Source organism: Terrapene carolina, unplaced genomic scaffold (genome assembly GCF_002925995.2).
Source record: "Terrapene carolina triunguis isolate 2854851 unplaced genomic scaffold, T_m_triunguis-2.0 Scaffold740, whole genome shotgun sequence".
NCBI classification, from domain to species: domain Eukaryota; kingdom Metazoa; phylum Chordata; order Testudines; family Emydidae; genus Terrapene; species Terrapene triunguis.
The window spans coordinates 2,774,816-2,784,171 of NW_020665091.1; the positions used below are offsets into that span (position 1 = coordinate 2,774,816).

The 9,356-nt window shown below is 48.7% G+C and overlaps 1 protein-coding gene across 1 annotated transcript in view; it reads right to left on the reverse strand.

Annotated features, from left to right (window-relative positions):
- Window positions 1–9,109, reverse strand: part of CLCN1 (chloride voltage-gated channel 1) — a 69,432-nt gene extending 60,323 nt beyond the window's left edge. Inside the window, 4 exon segments of the mRNA XM_024211805.1 lie at window positions 1,887–1,912; window positions 3,991–4,009; window positions 5,014–5,067; window positions 8,983–9,109. Of these exon segments, the coding sequence (XP_024067573.1) occupies window positions 1,887–1,912; window positions 3,991–4,009; window positions 5,014–5,067; window positions 8,983–9,109 (226 nt within the window).
- Between the last annotated feature and the right edge of the window lie 247 nt (window positions 9,110–9,356).

Sequence of the window (9,356 nt, forward strand, 5' to 3'; positions counted from 1 at the left end):
ATGGATTGTCACGCAACAGGGATGCAGATTTTGGGGACGAGGAAGATGAGGAGGAGGAGGAGGTTGAAGATAGCGCACAGCAAGCAAGCGGAGAAACCGTTTTCCCCGAAGTCCAGGAACTGTTTTTTGTCCTGGATCTAGTACCCTCCCAACCCACCCAAGGTGGGCTCCCAGACTTGAAGGCAGAGAAGGGACCTCTGGTGAGTGTACCTTTGTAAATATAATACATGGTTTAAAAGCAAACGTGTTTAATGATTAATTTGCCCTGAAGACTTGGGATGCATTGGCAGCCAGTACAGCTACTGGAAAAGTCTGTTAACGTGTATGCGGATGGAGTGGAAATCCTCCAGGAACATCTCAGTGAAGCTCTCCTGGATGTACTCCCAGGGTCACCTGGTTGAAATAGGGGAATTTTATTAAGGGGACATTCAGAGGTGGCCGTTCCTGCTGGGCTGTTTGCATGTGGCTGAACAGAAATCATCCCCGCTGTTAGCCACACGGCGGGGGGAGGGGTGAAGCGATCATCCCAGAGAATTGTGGGGGGGGGATTAGTTGGGTTTGTGCTGCACGTTAACCCGAAAACAGCAGCCCCTCCTTTTAAATGGCCAGCCCATTTTAAATGGCCAACCCAACGGGCGCTTGGTATGGGAAATGAGGGCACTGGTGTTTGAAACCATCCCCACATGTTATGAAGGTTAAAGAAGCCAAAAGACTGTGGCTTACCATGTCTGCCTGCAAGCTGAATTCTGTTGCCCGCCGACCCTGCGTGTGTGATCTCTCACACCAAACTGGCAGGCCCTCAATATAAGAGGCAAAATGCGACCTTGTAAAGAAAGCACATGTGCTATGTAATGTTAACAGCTTGGTTCACCGTGAAAGAGTCTACCCATTGTTTTCTAAAATGTGTCTTTTTAAATACTACTCTCCCGTTTTTTCCTCCCGCAGCTGCAAATGTTTCAACGCTCCCCATATCATCTCCGTCCCAGCGGATAGCAAAGATTAGAAGGCGAAAAAAACGCACTCATGATGAAATGTTCTCTGAGCTCATGCAGTCCTCCCACACTGAAAGAGCCCAGCAGAATGAGTGGAGGCAGACACTGTCAGAGTGCAGGAAAGCACAAAATGAACATGAGGACAGGTGGCAGGAGCAAGAGGAGAGATGGCGGGATCAAGATGATCGGTGGCGTCAGCATGATGAGAGGCGGCAGGAAGTAATGCTTAGGCTACTGGAGGATCAAACTGATAGTCTCCGTCGTATTGTTGAGGTGCAGGAAAGGCAGCAGGAGCACAGACTGCCACTGCAGCCCCTGTGTAACCAACCGCCCTCCTCCCCAAGTTCCATAGCCTCCTCACTCAGATGCCCAAGAACGCGGTGGGAGGCCTCCGCCCACCCAACCACTCCACCCCAGAGGACTGCCCAAGCAACACAAAGCTGGCAGTCAATAAGTTTTGAAGTGCAGTGTGGCCTTGTCCTTTCCTCCTCCCCTCCTCCCCCACCCCTCCCGGTGCTTCCCTTCTCCCCCACCCCTCCCGGGCTATCTTGGTAGTTATACCCCCATTTGTGTGACGAATTAATAAAGAATGCATGAATTTGAAACAGCAATGACTTTATTGCCTCTGCAAGTGGAGATCAAAGGGGGGAGGGGAGGGCGTTTGGCTTACAGGGAAGTAGAGTGAACCAAGGGGGCAGGTTTTCATCAAGGAGAAACAAACAGAACTTTCACACCGTAGCCTGGCCAGTCATGAAGCTGGTTTTCAATGCTTCTCTGATTTGCAGCGCGCCCTGCTGTGCTTTTCTAATCTAATCGCAAACAGCCTAGTCAGCAAACAGCGCCAGCGGACTTTTAAACATCCAGAGGCACATTCTACCACCATTCTGCATTTGCTCAGCCTATAGTTGAACTGCTCCTTACTACTGTCCAGGCTTCATGAGCCATGGGAACAAGAGGTAAGCTGGGGTAGGTGCAACCGCACGGTGCTGCCGGCTGGGAGAGCAGCCTGAGGCAGAAGCCTCCAGCTGGCATGCAGGAGCGCCGCCAGCTTTTTTGCCGCCCTAGGCGGCGGAAGGTCCCGCCCCCGAAATACTGTCCCCGACAGAGGCGGCGGAAGGTCCCGCCCCCGAAATACCACCGACGACCGGGGCAGCCGAAGATCCGGCCGCTGTGGTCGCCGCCCCCAAATGTTAGTGCCCTAGGCGACTGCCTAGATCACCTAATGGGTTGCGCCGGCCCTGCTGGCATGATATTCCAGGCAGGACTGAATCTCCATTAGACGAAACTTAAAGAAGAGAATGATCTGGAGTCATTCCCATTTTTGTCCAGGCGCCCCCGACCGACCTCACCGAGGTCGGCCAGGAGCATCCACGAGATGACGACGATGGTTTACAGTCGTATTGCACCGTCTGCTGCCAGCAAGGCAAGGCAAGGCAAGGAGATGCTGCTGTGTAGCACTACAGTACCGCATCTGCCAGCAGCACCCAGGAGACGTACGGTGACAGTGAGCTGAGCGGGCTCCATGCTTGCCTTGGTATGTCGTCTGCACGGGTAACCCAGGAAAAAAGGCGAGAAACGATTGTTTGCCGTTGCTTTCACAGAGAGAGGGGGGCCTGACGACATGTACTCAGAAGCACCCGCAACAATGTTTTTGCCCCATCAGGCATTGGGAGCTCAACCCAGAATTCCAATGGGCGGCGGAGACTGCGGGAACTGTGGGATAGCTACCCACAGTGCAACGCTCCGAAAGTTGACGCTAGCCTCGGTACTGTGGACGCACACCGCTGACTTAATGCGCTTAGTGGGGACACACACAATCGACTGTATCAAATTGATTTCTAAAAAATCAACTTCTATCAAATCAACCTAATTTTGTAGTGTAGACATACCCTGAGTTACAGAAGAAGATCTCTTCCTCCTTTTTCTTCTTCCAGACCCCAGCTGGTTGTCACAAGGACAACTGCCCATACCATGAAACATAAATGTGCTTGGGCAGAGTTGCTCAGAGCTCACTGCAGGCAGGTCTGGGAAAGAGAGGGTCAGTTTCATTTAATTACTAACTGCTTCCCTGGTCAGACATTTCCATCCAAGGATCTCAAAGCACGGTAGAAACCTGAAGACACTATGCCTCACAGCCTCCTGAGGCAAGGTGGATCAATATTATTAAGCCCATGTTACGGAGAGAGAAACCGAGGCATCAGGTAGGAAAGGGACTTGCTCACATGGCAAATAAGTATCAGCTTCACAAATACAACCCAGGAGTTCTGACTCCCAGTTATCTGCTCTGGCCACCAGACCATGCACCTTCTTTCATTCGTGATGTGGATTTTCACCCGGCCACTGGATTTGAGTGTATCTGGATCACCTCACCTAATGTTTGCTCCATTATCACACATGGACCAGGGATGGACTGTCATTGGTTCAGGTCAAATAAACAGCATTCAAGCTATGAACTGGAATCTGAGCCATGTATGATGCTCAAACCAGACTGTTTAGAGTTCACTTACAAGTACCTTTCCACCAGGGTCCAGCCAGGATTCTTGGGTCTAAAGAGGCCTGAAAGCAGAAGCCCCAGGGGACCACCCAGCTGAGTGCTGCTGCCAGCTAGTCAGCCTCCTGCTGCACTTGCCCGGGCAGCCTCATTTGACAGGAGGATGAAAGAGTCAGGACTTGGAGGAAAATAAGTTAGTCCCAGGGGGCAGGGAAAGGATTCAGAAGAAAGGTCTGTCCAGTGAGGATGGGTTAAAGTCTGTCTGGAGCTTGTGTGTGAGTGTGTGTTTGTTGGGGAAGAGTCTTGCAAGAAGGAGGAATCTGAACTAGAAGAGGCCAGGTGAAAAAGCCTACCTGTAGTGGCTAGAAAAATTAGTTGATTCAGGCTGGTTAGACTGGATGCTCCGGAAAGGTTGCAATAGCCCAAGTGAAAGGCCATTCATACAACAGTTCCTGCCCAATTGGAAGCAGGAGATACCAAAAATCACATTAAATGTCCACTCCTGACTGCAGGCCAAATATCCAGGCTTCTAGGTGCTTCTACAGACCTCTGGAATTGTCTGAAATCATAAGGAGGAAGGGGTAGGAGTAAAGAGTAGGACAGAGCCTTGAAAATTAGAGCATCTGGCATTCCTAGTACTTAGAAAACTGGGATATGCCAGGAACTCCCCATTCTGTCAGGGGAGAAGAGATGTATAAGTAAAAAAATAGCACAACAGGTCTCCTGCCATTGACTGGGGGTGGGGCGTGTGAGAGAGAGACAGTCCCTCTCTGGATGGGACTAGTTCAGTGACTGCACTTTTTCAGCACAGGGAGCAACCTCAGTACCAGAAAACCCCAGAAAAATTGCAGAGGATCCTGAGAAGCAGCTGGAAGGATGGACTTGAAAGGAAAGATTAAAAGGGTTAAGTATGTCTAGCTCGGCTAAATGATGACTAAGAGGGAACATGATAACAGTCTGCAAATATCTGAAGGGTGTAAACACCGAGGAGGGAAAAGAAGCTAAGAGTAAATGAAATGAAATTGGGCAATGGTAAATTTCAAGCTGGATATAAGAAAACATTTTTTAATGCTGAAATCTCATAATCTAGTAGAGCATAGAATAGATTCCCAAAGGAAGTGGGGGAAGCCTCATGGCTTGAATTATTCTAAGGGAGGCTGGAGAGAGCACCAGGGAAAATGTATGTACATAGTGATGATCTCACAAGACTTATTGATTTGCTATTCTTGTCCTGGGCAACTGCACGCAGTTGCCAGTATAACTCAGTCCAAAACACGAACTGATTCCCATTCACCTTAGCCTTAACAGCAGCCTCCTCATCCCCTGCTATCCCAGTGCTGGGCTCCCCACACAGCTCTGCCAATGCCCCTCAGTCCCACCCTGCAGCCCCCTGCTATTCCAGCCCTGGGCTCCCCACACAGCTCTGCCATTGCCCCTCAGTCCTGCCCTGCAGCCCCCTGCTATTGCAGTGCTGGGCTCCTTGCACAGTCCTCCCAATGCCCCTCAGTCCTGCCCTTCTTGCAGTCCTACTTCAACTAGCAGTGTGATGTGGCCACAGTTCCTCTTGGGCTTGATGTTTGAGACCTCACCATATTCATTTCATGTGTAATTTTAAATGTCAAGATAAGTCTCTAGACTTAACAGATGGGACATAAAGTCATTGCCTCATTCACCATATCTCCCACAGCAATCTCCTGGTAATCATTGTACCTCCCAATTCCCCTTATGCTTGCCCACCACTGCTCAGAGAACTCCCTGCTGCGAGTGGGGGGACTCAGAGTGGGAGACTGCTCTAGTGTGACTCACAACCTGCTCGTTGCACTCCCTGCAGCACCTGGAACTTCCTTGGGAAAGCATCTTATTTCGGATGTAGAGAGAGAATGATCCAAAATTCCACTGTGCAGCGGTGTTCATGTATAGATGATTCTTTGTGGGCATGCATCAGACAGTGCGTGTGCATGAGGGTCTGTGTGTGTGTGTGTATGTGGCAGAGAGCAAGAGAGAGAGAGAGACTCTGTGAGTGGGAGGGTGGGAGGCTGTGTGCATGCACATATATGCACAAGAGGTTATGTGCATGCATGTGTGTCTGTGCAGGGTATGTGTGTGAGGCTGTGAGTATCCACCTATGTATTTATGCCGGGGCGATGTGCACATGGAATATATGTATGTGAGAGATGTGTGTGCAAGGCATGTTTGTGCATGAATGTATCTTCTTGTGAAGCTGTGTGTGCATGTGCATATGTTTGTATGTTTAAGACCTATGTACATAATGCTGTGTGTCTGAGTGTGTGCATGTGTTCAGTGAGCGTGCAAACATCTGTGTGGCTGCATGTGTATGGATGTTGAAGGAGAATGTGTGAGACCATGTACACATATATATGTGGGGGGGTATGTATGTGTATGTGCATGCACACATGTGACTTCATACTGTTTTTTTGCATGAGGGTGTGTTTATGCATGTGCACTCAGGTAGAGGTCATTGAGGGGAAAACATGTGTGTTTGACTACTTGAGGTATGTGTCTCATAACTCCATGCAGTGTCTGGGAACCAGGGCATTGGTAGGGTGTGTGGTGTCATTGTTTGTGGTGTCTGTGACCCTGTGTGCTTGTTTGTGTGTGAGAGCGGGTGGGCATGGGGGTGGCATGTGGCTTTGTGTGTGTCTAAGTAGCTCTGCTTGTGCGTGAGGTTGTGTGTGTTAGTGCACCTGTGTTTGTATGGATGTGCTTTGATGATGGACCATGCATATATTATATAGCATCTGGGTGTGTGTGTGTGTATGTGTTTATCCATCTGTCTCTCATTCTGTGTGTTTATTATAACTGGGCAATCTTTAGAAGAGAACAATTTATATATCACAAATTTAGACCACTTTTCTGTTTGCAGACACCTTCCAATTTTTCCATTTTGGTTGGTTCGTCCAAATTATTCAGCAAATAGTTTTTGTGAATATAGTTCAGTCTAGGGGCCACTCGTAACTCTTTGCTGTGGCTGCTATTGCTGATGAAAGTTTGTTATTTTTGTCCATGTGATTGGTCACCTAAGCCACATGATCTGGCATCTTGTTCCCCGATTGGATGGCTGACACCTTTCTATCCAGGAGGGAAATCAAAGCATTCTCAAGATGGGAAGCTATGCATGAATATTCACCAGATTGTCACTTTCTGCTACCAGCAAAAATCACTCATCCAAATATTTATGAAAAACAACTAGAAAGAGGCTGTGACAGGTTCGGTCACAGAGACTCCCTTGGGACTGTCACCTGATGTGCTGAGATTACCTCTGAGCCCATTTTCCCTGCCAGCGTGGGACTCCAGAACCCTGCCCTGTTGAGCCAGACACACTAGCCTGCTGCAACACAGACCCAGGTCTGGTCCACGCCCCCAAAGCTGCAGACTTTAACCAAAAACTGCTCAGAAGGTCACCTATCTCCAGCACCCAGACACCCAGTTCCCAATGGGATCCAAACCCCAAATAAATCCATTTTACTCTGTATAAAGCTTATACAGGGTAAATTCATAAATTGTCCGCCCTCTATAACACTGATCGAGAGATATGCCCAGCTGTTTGCTCCCCCGGGTATTAATCACTTACTCTGGGTTAATTAATAAACAAAAGTGATTTTATTAAGTATAAAAAGTAGGATTTAAGTGGTTTCAAATAATAACAGACAGAACAAAGTAAGTTACCAAGCAAAATAAAACAAAACACGCAAGTCTAAGCCTAATAAATTAAGAAACTGTTTACAGGTAAATCTCACCCTCAGAGATGTTCCAATAAGCTTCTTTCACAGACTAGACTCCTTCCTAGTGTGGACCCAATCCTTTCCCCTGGTACAGTCCTTGTTAGTTCCAGCTCAGGTGGTAACTAGGGGATTTCTCATGACTGGCAGCCCCGTTTGTTCTGTTCCATCCCCTTTAATAGCTTTGGCCCAAGGCAGGAACCCTTTGCCTCTCTGGATCCCCACCCCTCCTTCTAAATGGAAAAGCAGCAGATTTAAGATGGATTTCAGCATCATGTGACATGGTCACATGTCCTGTGAAACCTCATTCTTCCAGGGCTGGCCTGCACATACCCAGGGAGGTTTTCAAGTAAACAGAGCCATTTATAACCAATTGTCCTAGTCAATGGGAGCCATGAAACTTCCAAACCACCATTAATGGCCCACACTTTGCATAATTACAATAGGACTTCAGAGTTATACTTCATATTTCTGGCTTCAGATACAAGAATGATACATACATACAAATAGGATGAATGCACTCAGTAGATTATAAGCTTTGTAATGATACCCTGCAAGAGACCTTTTGCATAAAGCATATTCCAGTTACGTCATATTTACACTCATAAGCATATTTCCATAAAACATATGGAGTGCAACGTCACAGAGGCCAGAAAAAACATCTAAAAAAACCAGCAGCATTTTATTCAAACAAATGTTTGCAAATACTTTCCAGCTGTGCACTCTCTCACTCTGTCTTTCACTCTCTCACTCTTTCTGTCTATAACCACTGGACTAAATTCACTGTCATTGTAAAGCCCCTTTGCCGCCAGCTAAACCTGAGCAAAGTGGCTGCAAAGCAGATATAAGGACCTCCCCAAGGAATACCAGTGAAGGGGGCCTTTCTGTCAGGTACAGAGCTAGCATAATCAGCCCCTCATCTGCCCCCACTGGAGTCTCTGGTGCAGGGGACATGCCAGGGGCAGGTCATGAGTATGGCAAGGGGAGGGAGGTTGGCATGGCCAGGACACATTTATGCCCTGGCTATCTCCTGTTGCCACTATATGCATAGTGGCTACAGCAGCTAGGGTGCAAATCAGAGCAGGGTTAGGGGTTGAATAAACCTTTATCTGCACGAGGAATCAAACCAGCCCCCAGAAGCCCCAGGATCAGGGAGGGGAGGTGGTGAAAGCTGTTTCTTGTTGGTCCCTGTGCTGGGCTCAGCACTAGTGTAGGGATAAATCATGGCATCGGTGTGTGTGTCTTTGTCTATACATCTATATGTGTTCTTTCTCTTTTTCTCTCTCTCCAGATCTCTCTAAATATTATCACGGTGGTGTCTCAGTGCTATGCTATTGTGGTAGACTAAATTTCTCTTATCACACTGTACACGTGTTATGGGGGAAGTTTTCTTTTCCCCACCCCACTTTCCCCATCTCCACTAAGTACTCAGTGTCCCCTGAAGGTGGGAGTGACACTGGACAGCACTATTCAGCATTCCTGAATGTAAGTGCCACCACAGAAGCCTGGTGGAAGGGCCAGTTCCAGCTCTACAGGCCAAGGAGCAAGGGGAGGGAGAGGTTTGGAAGGGCACTCTGATAGGGCTGCATGCTCCACATCACCTCCAGCAGGACTCCCCAGAGCCATTTCAGTCTCATCCACCCATGTCACCCCACAGAGATCTATGTTGCCCCAATGTCCCTATTGCCCAGCCCTACCTGTGGATGGCTGAGGGAGTTCTCCAGGTAGTGCAGGTCATCCCCCGTCCCCCTGGCCTCGCACCCTGCCTCCGACGGGATCCCGTAACTGGTGCACTTCTCAAAGTGGACATAGATGTACTGGGGAGCACCACCCCACAGGGTTGAGTCCAATCTGGGCTCCTCCATCTTATGTTCGGAACTCTCCATGATGCTACTCCCCCCCACAAACACACACTCTCAGCTGTGACGATGGTGCTGGTCTAGGCCCAACCCTGAATCACCTAGCCGCTGGCCCAGAGTATGGTCTCTGCCTGTCTTGCACTCCTACTCCTTCTCTCTCTCTCTCTCTCTCTTTCCCCCTCACCCTCCTCCTTCTGTCTCTCTTACTTTCTCCTCTTCCTGCCCAAAGGCATCTGGGGCACTGATTGCAGAGTTTAACTATATTTATAGCAAC